At 36.5% G+C, this 17,909-nt stretch overlaps 1 protein-coding gene across 8 annotated transcripts in view; it reads right to left on the bottom strand.

The window, feature by feature from the left end:
- The window catches only part of CACNB2 (calcium voltage-gated channel auxiliary subunit beta 2), a 379,562-nt gene that overhangs the window by 97,661 nt on the left and 263,992 nt on the right, over positions 1-17,909 (bottom strand). For 6 of the 8 annotated variants that reach the window (XM_074266791.1, XM_074266797.1, XM_074266790.1 and 3 more), the window contains one exon: positions 16,338-16,457. In XM_074266791.1, coding sequence (XP_074122892.1) covers positions 16,338-16,457 — 120 coding nt within the window. Of the gene's footprint in view, positions 1-16,337; positions 16,458-17,341; positions 17,908-17,909 lie in introns of those variants that run through there. The other 2 variants (XM_074266796.1, XM_074266793.1) reach the window with 2 other exon arrangements.

The following is a 17,909-nucleotide window of genomic DNA, read 5'->3' as shown; positions in this document are numbered from 1 at the left end:
ATTAATAATCCCTCTCCTTAATCATTCTCTAACTGAAGCAAGCTCTGGATAAGATGAAGATTACAATATTTTCTCCAAAAATATGGGTTTTCAGTTGATTGCTTATTTTTCCAGCGCTGAGAGGAGGAGGGGAACAGCATTATGAACATATCTGTAATTGCTGTACATGAAATCCTGCTACTTGGAAAGTGTTTACCAACACAAAGCTGAAACCTTATAAGCTGGATGTAATCGATGCCAGTGGGATGATCTCATATTTCAAACAGAAGGGAAGGAAATGCAAAGCAATGTTTTTGCTAAAGATTCTTAAGTTCAACTAATGCTAAATAGAATACACTAGATACCAATTTACCTTCAAGCAATTTTAGTAATGAAGTCACAGAATATTACTTTTTTAAGTCTGTTAGTGCTAACACTGTTTTATTTGCTCATGTTTTATATGGGCAGTTTTTAAATTGTGGAGGATTGCTACTTTCTATTAAGATCAGTGAGTACAGGAGGAAAAGGGATTGCATTTCTAGGTCCACTTCTGGGTAACATTATCCAGGAGAAGCAATATTTTTAGATAGCTAGGTGGAGCAGTGGATAGCACACTGGGCCTGCTGTCAAGAAGACTTCAAGTTCAGTCTTGCACACTTATTAGCTGTGTGAAAATCACTTAATCTCCATCTGTCATTCCTCAAATGCAAAATGGGGATAGTAATAGCACCTGCCTCCGAGGATTGTTATGAAGGATCACATGAAATAATAATTGTAAAGTACTTTGCATAATGCTGGCACATAATACGTGCTATATAAATATTATTATTATTAACAACAACAATAATAATTTGAATTCACTAATGCTAATTTTATAATATCTCCTGCATCATTACTTCTGCCCTACTTAGGATCCTACCAAACCCTATCATGCCTTTTTACCACATAGTTGGATTACAGTTCACTACTGGGTATGGACAAGTGACAGGACAGGTGATCCAAGCCAAAGAATAAATCTTTTATAACAAAGATGAGATGATGTGGAAATGAACCTAAAATACCCTAATAGGCTAAACTCCACATGAAAGCTGCTCTCCAAGTCTAATGGATTAAACAAGTCAACAAATGGACCAGTTCTCATATTTTGCTGACTCTGAAAGGATCCATGTTATTGTCATCTTTCATAAAGGGAGTTCAAAAGCCTAAAAAATGATCACTCTTGTTGAAATCGACAATGACTGACAATTGTTTAAATGAAACCCCCTTTAACAGTTATAGCGGATGAAAGGATGTAGAGAACTGTATATTTTCTCAAGCTCCTTGACTAGACTAAACATTCTAAGTCCAAACCAGATCTCTAAAAAGAATCCATGCTATAATCTTCCCAGGCATCTTCAAGGAAAGGAAAACAATTCCCAAACTCGGACCCACACAATACAGCCACCACTCATTTCTGACGGGGCTAGTAGACTTCCTTCCCTGTTCTCTCCAAAAAATTCTGTCCTGCCAATGACCTGAAGATGAAATAGAGGAAAACGTTCAAGACCCGTTTGTAACATTTATCATTTCCAGAGGGAAAGAAACCAGATTAGTTCAAAGGCTAAACTAACTGGGGAAAATAAACATTCCAAAATTCTTAATTCCAGTTCAGTTAACTTGAATTGACAGCTTCCTTTGGCTAGAGGTAGCAATGGTTGGCTGATCCTTACTGACATTAAACTACAAAGTAATGCTTTACATTCTTGGGTAAAAATGCCATACTAGCATAAACTATTTTATTATTACCGATGCTACATATTTATCTGTAGAATGATCCTTTTTGTGTCAAAACATTTCCCAAGATATCCAGACTTTAAAACATTCTTTTTAAGATCTGAAAACAAAACCTACTAGATTTAAAAATATACGTATTTTTAAAAACTTATGAACTGAAATATCAAAATCAATACAATATTTCCAATAAATAAAGAACAGAAACAAATGCATGTGTATACATATATGTATATGTACACATACACATCTATACGTATTTCATATTACTTTTATTTTTAAAAGTATATATCGAATTAAGCACAATAGTACCAAACCTACTCAGTTTCTCTGAATCCCCTTCAGAATTTTACTATGTTTTAAAAATGTTTCTTTGACATTCTTTTCTTCAATTTTTGTGCAATGCTATCACAAACCTCAATTCTGAGGCAGCTGGTGGTGCCCGAGGTTCTAGTCATTAATTACTTATGTGATCTTATAACATGCTCAATCTCTTTCAGACTCAGTTTCTTTATCTGTAATATGGATGGACTAGAGTAAATAATCTTGATCTATATTCCTTCCATTGTTTTGATCTAAATCTTTTTTTTTTCTTTTTTTCTTTTCTTTTTTTTTTTTTTTTTTTTTTTTTTTTTTTTTTTTTTTTTTGGTTTAGCAATCTATGGAAGGATCAAAGATTCTCTAGTTGCACATATAATTTCATAGATTAAAATGTGTGACTAAGAGAGAGTTTACCCAATGAGTGCATATACATTGCCTGGCCAGCTCTCTCAGTCCTGCAATTCTCCTTCAGTTCTCATTAACTACTCATCTGTCTCAATTCTGAGGAAATACATTTGCAAATAGATTTGTGCCTGGGACTATCTAGTCAGACTAGTGTGCTGTAACTCAAATCTGCTTCATGGACAAGATCCGAAAGTTTCTCTTGCAGGGTCATAATTAGCTCAATATTTTATTCAAAAACTGTCATTTCTTTGAGATCCAGCAATGGAAGATAGTAACCTTATTATAAATGTAGACGTGAAGCTAGAGGCAGATTAAAGACTAGCCTGTCTATTCTTAACGTCACAAAGGCCCATGCTGTCTAGCATCCTGGTCTCTGTTTGTCCTAATCCCTGAGGGACTAAAAAAAGGTATTCCACAGGTAAAATATAGCCATGGCAACTAGTGCCATATGTGTATATGTGTGTATGCACGTGTGTATATATATGTGTATATGTGCACACAACACATTGTGTGTTTATATACATATATGTGCATATAATGGTACATGTATATGCATCTATGCAATATATATCCAGACAAAATATAGTGTGTATACTATATATATATATACAGAAATACATATTTAGTATGTCTATATTACATAAATACATATGTGCATTTATCCACACATATGTATACATGCATATGCATGAGTGTGTATGTGATTGTTATTTTTCAAATCTTTGAAACCTTCTTTAAAATAATGGACATTTAAGCATTTCTTATCCAGCCACCAATATTAATAACTTTTGCTCATAGGATAATCAAACTAGAGTTTGCTCAAATGGTCCTCAGCTCAACCAATCTTCTTATTTGAATAATGAGGTGTAGAAAGTTTAATGATTGGTCCAGGATTACAAATGTGAACCTCAGAGATAGGACCTGAAGCGAGGTCATTTGACACCAAGGTTGGGACTTTCTCTTTATCCTATGGCATGTTGTTTTGATTCTTCCTTCTCCTTTACCTCCTCATATCTACTAAGTTGTCAATTCTTACCAATTCTATCCCTTCAATATCAAAATCAAAAGCCTTTCAATATCAAAATCCCACTTGACTTCTCTCTATTCACTTTGCAGCCTGATGGCCACTCATCTGGAAACTCCTAAGTTTGTAATTTAGGACATTAATTCATACACTCCTCAGAAATTGTTCCCCTTTCTTCCAGACTTTCCCTTATTCAGTTATTTTCCACACAGCTGAAGGATAACCTTAGTCAGGTACAGATTTGATCATGTAACACTCCTGCCCCAAATATTCAATGGCTTTCTGGAATACCTAGCTGCCAGCTCTAGATATCTGAAGGTTAAGCCAGGAAGTGCAAACCCAGACAGATTGCTTATTTTTTTGTTGTTTCATTTTGTATTTTGTTTATTAGTTTTCACTATTTTAAGTGTGTAACTTCTGGAAGGACTCTCTATGATCTGAGAAGGATCTTAAGGGGTAGGATACTCAATGCTAGAAGGACAGCCAAGAGGCGATGAATATTTTGGTCAGAGTGAACCAGGATTACAGAAATAGAAAATATTTCTTAGTCTTTGTTAGCCCCCTTTTGTTCCTGCAGTGTCCATGCCAGAGCAGTAGAAAATGGTGCTATGAATTAGTTATTAGACCATCTATCAACATTAATTTAATGATCAGCTCTCTCAATGTGCAATCATTATCTAGTGACCAAAGGACTAATGAACTGCTGAAGGAACGGAACCTTGTTCTCACTGATAGCCTTATTATAAATAAAACCAGAAAACAAAAAAATTGCAGTTGAATGAAAGAATGGCTCACAGCCTACTACTGTTCCCAGAGAGAAGAACATTTTCTATAGCAGATTGCATCACCATAATTGTATTTAGATATTGCTTTAAGGTTTGCAAAGGTCCTTTTTTTATGAGTGTTTTCTCTTTTGGAACTCAAAATAACCCAGTGAGATAAGTGCTATTATTAGTCCCATTTTACAGATGAGGAAACTGAGCTGAGGAGAGTTTAAACGACTGATCCAGTCACACAATTGTCTGAGGTATATATAAGATCCTGCTATTTTTGGATTAAAAATAAGGATTTTACTCAGCAGAACAAACAAAATACCACTTTGCAAGCTCTGTTCAAATAAGGTTATCTTCCTGAGATCTCATTAGCTTTGTGACCCTTGGCAGGGAGCAAACTCTCTGATCCTCAGTTTTTTTACTAGTAAAAAATGAGTGTTGAGCTTGTTGGATCTCTGAGTCTCCTTCTAGCTTTAGGTCTATATAATCCAATCATCTCCTCTGTATATGCTGAAATTATGTAATAGTATGACAAACAGGACAATGGAAACAGCTTTGCTCAAAGGACTTCTGAATATTAACATCAAGCAAGTCATAAAACCCAGAGTTATATGTTCACTTACAGTTCACCAGTACCCACTAGCAGCCAGGTAGTACTTTGGATAGAGTGCTGAAATGGAATCATGAACATCGGAGTTCAAATATAGCCTCACATACTTATATGCTGTGTGATCCTGAGAAAACCATTTACTCACTGTCTGCCTCAACTTCCTCATCTATAAAATAGAAACAATAAGAATAACTTCCTCCCAGGGCTGTTGTGAGCATTAAAATGAAATATTTGTAAAGCACTTTGTAGATCTCAAAGTGCTACATAGATATTAGCTATTATTATTATTACCCTGGTGAATGTCTTATTCAGAATCCAAAGAGCAAGTTTCCTTATTAAGTTCTTCGAACATTCCTATTTGCAGATAAACTTGTATTAATTGGAGTGAATCCTGAAAGAATGCTGCCTTCTTTGTAACATTTGTAATTATTTAAATGAAAATATTAAAAGTATCGTTTTTGGAAAAAACATAGATATATGGAAAATATATATTGCCAGGATTATGCCATTCAACTAGTCTGAGTTGTTTTGCTTTCTAATACTTCAATAATTTCCTGGATTTTCACCTGGATTTTAACCTTAAAGGTTACCTACTTCACTCCCAGTTTCATAAACTGTGGGTCATGATCCCTCATGGGGTCTTGTAACAATGTGGGGGTCACAAAATTATAATTTATTATTATATATTTGATTTGTAAACCTGTTTTATATACCTATAAGCCTGGGGTCATGTAAAAATTTTTCGGGTGAAAAGGATTGTAAGTGAAAAAATTTAAGAAGCCCTGATCTAGTCTAACCTTTAAATTTTATAGATGAGGAAACTGAATTATCCAGTAAAGTTCATGGATTTGCCCAAAATTACAGGAATGTGAAATATCACAAGTGAACTCTGAACCAAGGTCCTTTGACTTCAAAGTCACTGCTCTTAGATATAATACCCAAAACCCTCCAGCGGTGCAGATCACAACCCATTTGTACCTTATGGGGCATTATAATTCTTCTCTGTATTCACCCAATATGTTGGTACCTTCCACTAAATGTCTTGATGTTGGACGGAAATGAAGTCTGCAGTTCGTCCTATAGGATTATCCACTGTCCTAGCCACATCTCTTCTTTTCTGCTCATACGTCTCTTTGATGATACCACTTTTGTACAATTTTTCATTGGTATTATACAGTCAACTAACATCTAACAAGTAGCTCTCCCTTGTCCTCTGGGTGAATCACAATTTTAATTCTTGAGAAAAATAGGGATAATCTGTGAATTGTAGGCTTGCAGACATAATGCCATTAGAAAAGAACGGGCTTTAACTTTTTTATTTTTTATAAGACTAGATGACCCTATATCATCAAGGGTGTAAAGGCAGAAGGTACTCATGGGCTTAGGTTCACATGCCTCATGACATAAAAATTTTGACCTGTTCTGATTGATCTAGGTCTCTCTTCCTTTGTTTGGTCCTAAGCAATTACCATATTCATGCTAGACTTAGTACAGACATCTAATCAACAAACCCATTGTAGCTCAGAACTCTTGAAGAGATCTAGCAATTGTAGCCTCTCTGACACTGGAATTACAGTGCTTGAAAACACGGGCTTTTGGTACAGAAAGAACTTTAGGGTCACTAAAGCACTAAACAAATCTCAAATGCAACCTTTTCTACTCTTGTAAGTCAACTTTGGGGCTAGTTCTATCCACAGTGTCCACACAAGACAGATGTACTAATGAACCAACTCACAAGGCGATCTAACATCACAGTTTGAAAAATACATGTTCTTCATTCACTTGTTTTTTTGTGTGTCTATAATTAAGCCAAGTTCTTTTGAGTGATTATGATTCTAGTCTGGGAGGCCCTATGATGTTCTGAGGTTTGACACAATTAGCATAATATCATTGGCAAATGGGAGCATCTAGGGAACCTCATCATTTATACAGAATACTCCGATATGTACACTGCAATGGAGATTCCCTACAGTAAATACTTTTAATGAACATGTCTCCCTGCTAAGTATCCAACTTAATTTTAATAATCAGAGGGTCATGGAGAAATAAATTGTCATTGTTACTTTTTTCTCCCACAAGGAGATGTGCATTATCGTCACATGAGAATCAGAAACACTTTAAACATTTTCTTATTTTTTTCTTTTAATTTAATTTAATTTTTTAATTAATGAAAACTGATCTCTTTCTTTCTCACTTCACCTCTTTGAAAAAGAAAGAAAAACAGAACTCTGGTAAAATAAATAGAATTAAGCAAAAACAAATTTCTTCAATGACCACGTCCTACTTATAAGTAACATGTCTCAATCTGTACTTTGAATTAAAAAAATTCAAAACTGAAAAAAAAATCCATCATCTTATGATCTTGTTACCTGGGTTTGAGTCTTTATTGTGACACTTGTCAGCTTTTCTACTATTAGTATGAATATGTGGAAAGAGTAAACTTAAACTGTTACAATCTTTTTATATCTTCTTATATCCATTCAATATGTATGAGGTATAAATGTGGAGCTGAATGTAATTTTTTTTCTGTGTGTGCAAAGAGACAGATAAAATAATCTTTAAACTATAAAAACTCAACGTGCTGATGGTAGGGAACCAAAGCATATTACAAAACCAAGATTCTCATTTCAGCTACTATAATTTTGTTAAGCATAAAGGGCAAACTAATGTTCTCCAGCAATATGGCTATTCTTATTGTTTCCTTTTGAGCTCATATGCATTAAATGATGTAATTCGGGATGAACATTTTCTTACTATTTTAGCATCATTTTGACAAACATATTTAGGCTAAAATTTCTTGACAGTCTACAATTCAAGAGTTTTTAATTTTTTTTAGTTGGATTAGCCATTTGTTCTGATGATATGACAGATATTAGATCTTACAATTCATTCATCTTTCCTTGTCCTGGCTCTATCCTTTGAGGAGTCTTTTATAGAGAATACATTCAACATCATATAGAAATGGTCAATCTCTACATGGAAGAAACTGGAGATTTTGAGAATTGGTAGGGAACTTAGGAGTCATCTAGTCTCGTGGTCAGCAAACAATGGTCACTGGACCCATTTTGTATAGCCTATGAGCTAAGAAAAAAACATTTTTAAAAAGATTATTAAAAATGTAAAAACTCTTTTGTTTGCACACAATACAATAACAGAAACTAGACTTAATTAGCCCATGACCACAGTTAGCTAACACTTCATTTAGTCCAAAGCATATTCAAAGGGGATCTCTATTATAACATACTGGACATGAAGCTGTTGAGCCTCTGCTTGGAGACTTCCAAGAACAGGGAGGAATTATTTCTTTGAGAAAACCTATTCTACTTCTGGACAGCTTTTAGGTTTTTCTGACATAAAGCAGAAACTTGCCTCTTTTCAACTTCTCTTTTTATATTTATATAGTACTATAATTGGGAAATCAGGGGTGCTAATAGTATGAAGGAAAAGAAGAAGAACAAAGTATCTCAAGGAAGTTAGAGTTAAAAAGGTCACTTTTTTTAAAACTATGAGTTGTTAGCAAAAAAAAAAAAAGCTTCAAGATCATTAAACCGATTTAGCAAAATCTTAAATTATATATTAAATGCCTCAAGTGAAAAAGTGTTCTTTTTCATCTTCAAAAATGTCTTTTTAATCACTGTCTTCAAGAATTATATGGAATCCAATTTTCCAATGTATTATTTTGTAATTTATTCATTAAAGGAATTCAAGAAAAAAACAAATCCATTATTTACTTCCTCCCCATCATTTCCCTAAGACTGTCAGGGTTTTGGGTTGCCATGAATGAAGGGATCTGATTCTGTCACAGGCAAATCCCAGGAGACCCCCTTCAAATATTCTCACTATTCTCCTGCCATCAATAATGCTATCACCCCTGACAGTTGCTTCTTGTGTCTTAATGGAGGTTCTCATCCTCACTAACTTAACAGTCTGTTGCAAGTAGCATTTGTTTCTACTGGATATCCACTCCTACTGTGAACTGCCTGTCGGGATGAAAAAAGTCCAGTAGCCAGTACGGAAAGAGACTGATGGTGTGTGATATTCCCTCTGTATCCTTCTCCAAGCTGTATCTCTCAAGAGATTGGATGCCAGGAATATGCAAAATACAAGGCTCATTCAGCTGTAGACAAAAGAAAATGGAGCCGGAGAATCTGATGGTTTCTCAGAAGGCCATAAGACCTTCCAGCTGCTCGCTGTTCTGCCTGTCCATGGCTGTAACTGCTAGGGGAGGAGGAAGTGGGAGATCACTTTTTTTTTTTAGCTGTCTTTGCAGCTGTATCACCAGCGTCTCAGTTCACAGCTGTCCAAGGAAAAAGCAAAAGCAATCTTGAACCATAAGATAAAAACAAAATGATCCCTTACCAATTCCATTTATGTTTCTGAAGGACCCAGACAATTTGATGATGCTAAAAGCTGTTAATTGGGATCTAACAACTGCTAGCCATGAGTACCAACATGGGCTCTCCTATAGCTATTTAGTTTTAAATCTTGGGCAATAAGCTTGGCTACTACCTTCCTAAACCATCCAAGGTAAACACTGAATTCCCATTCTGCATGTGTTGTTGAGCTAGGCACTGTAGGAAGTAAAAGGAATGCTTGTACACTAAGAGCTTAGAATTTAATTGTACAGAAATGGAAATACAATACATAGCATCCAGCCAAAAAGTTTTTGATCACTGCTGTCATTTGAGTTCAGAGCCTACAAATTAAAAAATCTAGTCAGGGTTAGCTTAGGCAGGCATATAGGTACCTTAGGCTGATCACCTCCCCCTCTTTTTTCCCCTATAATTTCATTGGTGTGAGGAATACCTAATGAGGATGCTCCCTCTTCCAGTCAAATTGAAACATGCCCTGTTTTTTATTGTCTTACAGAGTTATCTGGGCACAGAGAGGATGTAAGTGATTCCCTGAGAGTCACATTATATACCAAAGACAGAATTTGAGCCCACATCTTTCTAACTCTAATATTACAATAATTACTAAGTAGTAGTTGTATAGGAGATATTGTGCCAGGAAGCAGGATACGGAGATTTAGAAAACAAAGTTCCTACTCTCAAGACCCTTAAAAATTAAGTTATAGAAAAGTAATGAAATACAATCAGTTGTGTAGAATTTGATACTTTCTAAAACATTTTCTCTTTTATCATTCCTTTAATTCTTAGTAACTCTGTAAAGTAGATGAGCCAGCCATTGTAATTTTTATGTTTTAAATATAGAATTTAAATAGAAATATAATTATAAATACATAAAGGCTCAAAGGATTTCAATAATTTGTCTAAGTTCACAAATTAAGCAAGTAGTAGTGCCAGGACCTGGAGCTAAGTTTTCATATTTCCAGTGATTTTTCCATGAACACCAAGTGCCAAATTAGTGGGATAGACCTAGGCTTCTTAAACTTTTTCCACTCATGACTCCTTTTGGTCCAAGAAATTTTGATGTGACCTCCAAGTACATAGATATATAAAATAGGCGTATAAATTGAATATTTACTGATATCAAATTATAATTTCATGACCTCTCACGTTCAATTAGAAGACCCTATATGGGGTTGTGAACCACAATTTAAGAAATTGGGATATTGACTATAACTCTATCAAGAATTAAGGAAAAAATTGATTACTGAAGATACTTTAAGTAGGTCTCACAGATGAGGTGGGTCATGAAGGAAGGATAGAATGAGGTAAGTGGCAAACAGGGAGAAAGTGATTCCAGATGGGGTAAGAGGGGGTGGGGTAGGAGGAGGGAAGTAGCAAGCAAAGATATAACCACAAAGGTATAATACTGGGCATCTAGACAGGAGCAAGTATAATGACTTGATTGGAATTGAAAAGAAAACACTAGTGAAAGAATACTGGTAATATAAACTAAATCTAGATGAAATCTAGAGCTATATAATCTGGTCCCGACAGGTAGAGGTTGGATTATAAAGAACTTGGAGTGCTAAGGTAAGGAGTTGGGACTTTTTCATGTAGGAAATGAGAAGCCATTAAAGGATTTTGAGTAGGAAGGTGCTGTGTGCAAAGCGGTATTTTAGGAAGATCAATTTGGCAGCAGTGTGTAGGATTGATTCAAATAGGGAGATTAGTTAGAAAACCTCATAGGGTTGTGGTAAGAATCAAATGAGACAACATATGTAAAGTTCTTTGCAAACAATAAAGTATCATATAAATGCTCTCTATTATCATCTGTAATAATTCAGGTTTGAAGTTATGAGGGTCTGAGTTAGCACTGTGGTAACGGATATGGAGAAAAAAGTAGAGAGAAATAAGGAAAGATAATCAGCTGCAGAGAGAGGGGGACAAATCAAGGGTGACTAATTTTCAGATCTAAAAAACTAGTAGTAGCATTAAAATAAATAAAATATATATGTGTATATACATGCACACATACATATATATGTGTACATGCATTATTGATGTAGAATATTGGGATAAGGGCTGGGAAAGACATAAAAATAAATGACATAAAGCCTCTATCTTTGAGGAGTTGATAATATCCAGGAGAAATAAGACATGTACACAGATAAGTTTAAGATAAATGGAAATTTTAAGTGCATAAGAAAAATATGAAGTACTCTGAGAAAAAGAAATTCAGCTGGAGGCATCTGAGTGGGTTCCATTTGAATTGTATCTGGAAAGATTGGAAAAGTCAAAATATACAGAAGGAGGGCTGGCTTTACAATATAAGAAAAGTCAAGGAAGAAGAGGACTATGGGAAATTATGAGTGATCCATTTCTCATGGAATGTGGAACATATAAGGCAGAATAATACTAAATGAAGCTGAGAAAATAGAGTAAAGTCACAGGTTGTGAAGTTGAATGCAAAACCAAGGTGCATTGAAAACATCTGATAGACAATAAGGATCCATTGATGGATCCACAAAAAAAGTACAATGTGATTATTCATGTACGTGTGGATCAGAAATATGACAGCAATATGTGAGATTAGATGCTATGGTAAGTATCCCTATTGGAGGCTCTGAGGGACTGAACTAGCATTGTGATAGTAAGAAGAGAACAGATGGAAGAGCTGTTGAGGAAGTACAATTTAGGATTTGGAAGTGGAAGATGTGTGGGAGGTACGAGAGCAACGAATCAAAGATGACTGTGATTTATGAGTAGTGCCATTGTCAGAGATGGAGAAATGCAAAAGAGGCAGGATTTAGGAAAATAAAAGACGACTTTAGTTTTAGGTGGGATGGCCAGATGGAGGCTATCAGGTAAACAGAAATGTCAGTGCAGAGTTTTGGCAAAGAGATCAAGGACTGAGGAGGGATACTGGCCTGCAAGGAGCTGATAATAGAGTAGGAATGAATGACATCAACAATGGAAAGGGTTTAGAAAAGTAATAAAAGAAATTCTAAGGCCAGAGCCTTGTGAAAGGACTAGGTTAAGACTTAAAAGGATAAAAAACCCCAAAGAAACAAAAAAAGAAGCTGTTATAGAGGGGGCATGGGGTATCATGGAATCAAAGGAGATTGAGAATTTTGGAAAGACCTGAGATTTACTGATTAAGAAATTAAAAAAATTTTGAGGAAGCAGTTTCTTAGATGAATTGGGATGAAAGCCAGATTGAAAAGAGAGTGGGAAGATAAAAAATTGATTCATTGAGTATAGACCACATATTGGAGAAGTTTGGCAGTGAGAGGGAGAATAGATAGAAAAATGGTAATGAAAAGAAAGAAATGAGTAGAGAGAAAAATCTGAAGTGTAAGAAAAGTGAGGGATAATGGATAGAGTTCTAGGAAGTAGGAAGGGAGGAGATTAAGAGTCCAGTTGGAAATATAATACTGCAAAGGAGCAGAACCATGTCTTCAAAAAGATGGAAAAGAAGTTGGAGAAAGATATAATGAGACTAAAGTAGAAGAGGTATATGGACAATAGGTTGAAATACGTGAATAGGAATAAAAGGGGGTGGGGGAGAACAGAAAAATTTGGCTCTCCCTTTATAATCCCATCCATTTTGGGTGATTCCTTTTCTTAAATTCAATATTTTTCAGCAATAGCTAAATAAAATAAAGGCAACTGCTTAAGCCTTTAGACTTCACTTCATACTTTCATTAGAACAGGAAGTATGACTTCAGTTAGTGTAAATCAAGCCATTCAGACTTTATATAGAGCAATAGTGTCAGCCCAAGGAGTACCTGTGCATTTTGAGATTCTGTATTTGTCAATGACAAGGTCTGTACTTTTAAAGAAAAGAATAGACCTACGTAGCAGGAGAAATGGTAATATTTACTCACTGCCCTTCTTTTGTCAATCTAAATGTTTGGATCCTTGGTAGTAGTTAAATGTCCTGAAAAGGGGGAACAGAATATCATAAAGCAGAGGGCCAACATTTTCTATCATTATAGAATACTTTACAAAATAGCAATTGGAAATAGCATTAAAATCAACAATGGGAAAATTTTTAATTAATTTTTTTTAAAAAGCAGTAGTAGTGAGGGGCATATATATTATCTAAGATTTTCTTGACTTGAAATTTCTCTAAATAAATAAGATCAAATATAATAAAAATAAACAAAATCAGATCAAACAAATATTCATTCAGAGTCTAATTCTTCCAGTAGAATACATGTCCCTTGAGAACAGGGTCCGTTTCCCTTTTACATTTTTATCCCAAGCATACTGCACAATGCATAATACATTATAGGCACTTAATAAGTGTCTGTTAATTGATGAAGTGCCCAGTATGTGCAAGGCACCATACTACGTATAGGAATATCAAGAGAATAGCATACACTTATGTAATTTGTAACGCTCTATAAAGTCCCCGCCTTTAGCTCTCTCTGAAGCAGATAATAAAAGCAACAAACAGGTCCTATTCCTGTGACTTATTTTTTATCTTAAGAGTTCTGCCATCTTCTTAACAATAACAATATCAATTTAATATTTACCTTCATTCCTAGGGAAAATGTAGGGAGAATGAAGGTTTACCATATAGCAAATCTATACATCACCATGACCTTTAAGAGTTGCTAAAATCTGCTCCTAGCTCCTCCATTGACTTATTAGATGTGCTCTTATGAAAAACTATGGAGGAGAAATGGGCCTCAGGATGAACAGGACACTAACTGATATATTTAAATATTTAAACTGTCATCCTGTTGAAAATCAATCGATATTTATTAAATACCTATTATATGTCAAACTATCTTAATAAGTCATGATAATATATTGACATAGGAGGAAATAAAATGACTGTATGGATAACTTTCCTATTTTAAAGATTGTTTACTGTCCTTCTTTAAGGAAGTATCTATTAATACGTATTTATTATACGTATATATATATTTATATATACACATGCATACACACACAGAGATCAAATGGTTATTTAAAAATTAAGTCAATTTGGGAGCTAAAATGACCTCTTTTGGGATCAAATCCTGATTATGATCTATTCTGATGTAGCTCACCTTGATGCTCCTGTGATTTAAGATACTGACCTAGTTTTAGAAAGTGAAGTGGATTCACTTAATCTATTTCAATTTGACATTAGCAACAGTTTTTGAGTGGCTTTATATTTGCTCTGAATTCTCTTTAATTTTCCTCTTCCTCTCCATCATCCACAGAGTTTTTTCCTTTCTTGTCTGTATAGCAAACAGAATTCTAATGACTTCTTTTAGGATCAACACATTAACCAAGAGTATATTCCAAAGACTAAAACCCAAAAAAATCAAAAACATCTGCGTCACTTGTTTCTGAGTGCAAATGGAGTCACAAAAGAGGCACGAAACTCCGATGAGACAGCTACAGCTTTGGAAACCAAATCTATGCAATACTGTCTTGTTAAGTAATGTGATATGAATCTAAGATGGTGTTTTGTTCATTTTAATATGTGGAAATTAAATGAATAAATCATCCACAAATGGAAAATCTTATCTCTAGGAAATTAAACGAAATATAATTTCTCCTGACACCTCTCTGCAAGTTGGTAGAAAATAGAGAAGCAGCTAGAATATTTAAGAGTACAGACTATGTATGTTACATGCATCAATTGGAATAGTACCGCCTACTGCAAACATACAGATAGACGATCAGCCTCTTCTTTCCACATTTTGATGACTTAGTCCAAAGCTGGTGATGCTTTAAGCCTTTAACTTGGGAATAGCTAATGAGATTCTTGGAAGACTAAGCCACACCTTGCTTTATCAGCATTCCCTGTCACAATACCTTCCTACTCCCGCTGTTTATGAGTTGTCTAGCAGTCAGAGACAGTGTTAGACCTGGCGTTGACTTCTCAGCCAATTGAAGTGAGAACATTGTTTTGATGTACAGAAATACAGTTTTTCAGAAGTCAAGGTCTGCTGGTAGTTGCTCTGTAAACTACTATGGCAGCTGTGCTAGAGGTCATGAATATTACATAAGGCCTGTCCATGCATTCAAGCCAATAGTGCGAAGCCAGATTCCCATAGCAACACACATAGATTTACTTATCCCTGAGAGATGCATCCGCTCAGCAGTAAGGGCTCTAATGTTACCCATATTTTTTCAACAAGATGATTATGGTACTTGAACCCTTTCCTTTCAAATCTGCGACCCCTTTAAAAAAAAAAACAACGGACCAACAATCCCAATGAAATATATCCATTCAGAAGTTACCTAGCATCCAAAAAACAAAACAATTTAAAACTTGTTGGTTTATCTGGCAAAGCAATTGTATAAGAAAAGAAACCATCTAAATCCATTAAATCAGAAATGTTAATCTGGAGAACCGAATCCTCAAACTCAGCATGAGGTAGTTCTGCAATATGCTACTTTTTCCTCTTCTTTTTTAAGGTGGTGGAGAGATGAATCAACTGAAGAGAAGTCACTAACTAGTGTGAGGAAACGGAGTGTAGAAATGGTCACTATTATCATACCCACACAATTCTAAATTCACAGCTATTATTTCTCTTCACCAGTTCTAGTTCAGATCATAGAACTTTTTAACGCAAATCATTTCCATGCTAAATGAAATATGTAAGAAAACAGTCTTACAAACAATTATCTGATAAATGCCTGAAGCTTAAAGGAGTTTTACATATTATAACTTGAAATATCTGATTTTAAATGGGGATAACTTGTGTGGCAATCATAAAGCAAAATGCTTTTCTCAGAAAGAAGAAAAGTCATTTTCCTTCTCAGACACGGAAAGTTCTTCTAACACAGGTGCTCCCAATAAATGGACAGCACCATTAACAAGAAAATAGCCCCACCCCCATGCTACCACGCCAGATTGTTCTTTAAACAGCGTCTGGCATACAGCAAGTGCTCAATAAATGCTTGCTCTCTCTAGGCCAATTTCATTTATATAGCAAGTAATCAGAACAGTGTTTCCTGTATTTTGTTCAAGCCATGCAGTGTGAAAGAATTTCCAAGGGTCCCCAAATGAGCTTTCTAAGAAACATCCACAGGTGGCCACTCCGGACACCAGAGGCTAGCTTGAAAAGACATGATGTGGAAACATGGTTCACCTTGGCTTTTTCCAGCTGGGCCTGGGCCTGTCTCTCTGCCTCTCTCCGAACTGCTTCCCTGTCTTCCTCCAGAGAGACATCTGAATCAGATGGACGGCTAGTGTAGGAGTCTGCCGAACCCTGAAGAAAAACATTAATGTTAAAAGATTAGAAAGAGACACCTTTGCATGGGGGGAAGAAAATTCAACATGAGCATTTCATCTAGACTGTGGGAAAGAGACTATAAAATTATCTTGGCTTTTATTTTTTTCCGGGATGCTGGTGATGACATGAAGATCACAGACCAGGACAGGTACTCCAGTCAGGCCATATTTCCTGTAAAATCTTGCCATCTAATTAGTCAGCTTTTTGGTCCTGGGAGCAAGTTTCTGCGTGGTTTACCAGGTGAGTGCTGCAGTGCAGGGCTGAAGGACAGAGGGGTTTCAAGGATAGCTCCGGGGGGAATAAGACATACATAAACAAAGGTAATTCAGCACTGGGAAGGAGACAACCAACTCTCTCTCCTGCCCTCCTCTCTGCTTTTCTCTTTCTTTCCTTCCTTCCTTCCGTCTCCATCTTCCCCCTCCCTCTTTCTCCAGCCAAACCAAAGCTCATGCAAATATCATGGCAATGATCTGGCATCCCTGACAATTTGAGAGCTTCCGGATACTTGTTTCACCTGACTCCTTCTCCCCACCACCAAATCGCAAGGCGCTGGCACAGCTCAACCTTTGCATAACATAACTTAGACGTCCCCAAATAATGGGGTCCTGGAGGTGTCTGCAAAAACAACCAAACACCTAACACCCCCAGACCCACACCAATCCACAGGCACAGACTGTCTGCTCTGGCAAGCAGGAACAGCACGGGGGGATCTGAGAAACGCCGAGCCATATCCCTCGCTACCTTGTCATCAAGAGCAGATTCATTCAATCAAAGCAGCTTTTTGCTTTCAGTCAACGTCTCGGCAGCAGCAGAGAGCAAGGGGAGCCCGAGAGCGCCCCAAATAAGCAATTGGTCCTTACACAGATATCCGAGTTCTTCAGCCGTCCTCCTCTGGCTCTTTTCAGAAGCCTGATCCAGGTGGCCTTCATTAGCCAGCCAGCTCAGTTATAGTCGGCAGCTGCAGCGCTCCGCACCGACTCTCCCCCCGCATGTGTGCGCCGAGTCCTGTGCAGTCACTGAGCCTCCCCTGGCCATGCTCCGCCGCGAGCCCCTCCGTCTCCTTCCTTCTTTCCTTCCCTCCCGGAGCCTTCAGTGTCTGTGCTCAGAAGGACCCGGCTCCGAACAGCTTCTCATTTTTTCCCCCCATCCCAGAAACGGAAGGAGCAGCCCCAAATCTTGCCCGTGCCCTGCTAAGATCCAGACAGAACACTTGCAAGTAGATCCCGAAGAGAGCCTTCAACTCCGGCTAAACTTGATGCATCCTGCTCCACAGAGGATGGATGTGGCTGCTTTTTGGTGGCTGGGGGTGTGTGTGGGGGGTTTCGGAGGAATTACTTGTAAGACATGAGAACCTTTTAAAAATCCAGTGCAAAATGTATTCCATGACATTTGCAAGTGCAAAGTTCAATCCATATCTTCAGAGATCTG

This window comes from Sminthopsis crassicaudata, chromosome 5 (assembly GCF_048593235.1).
Source record: "Sminthopsis crassicaudata isolate SCR6 chromosome 5, ASM4859323v1, whole genome shotgun sequence".
NCBI lineage: Eukaryota > Metazoa > Chordata > Mammalia > Dasyuromorphia > Dasyuridae > Sminthopsis > Sminthopsis crassicaudata.
Note: the sequence above shows the minus strand (reverse complement) of the source record. Positions and strands in the feature narration are given on the sequence as shown.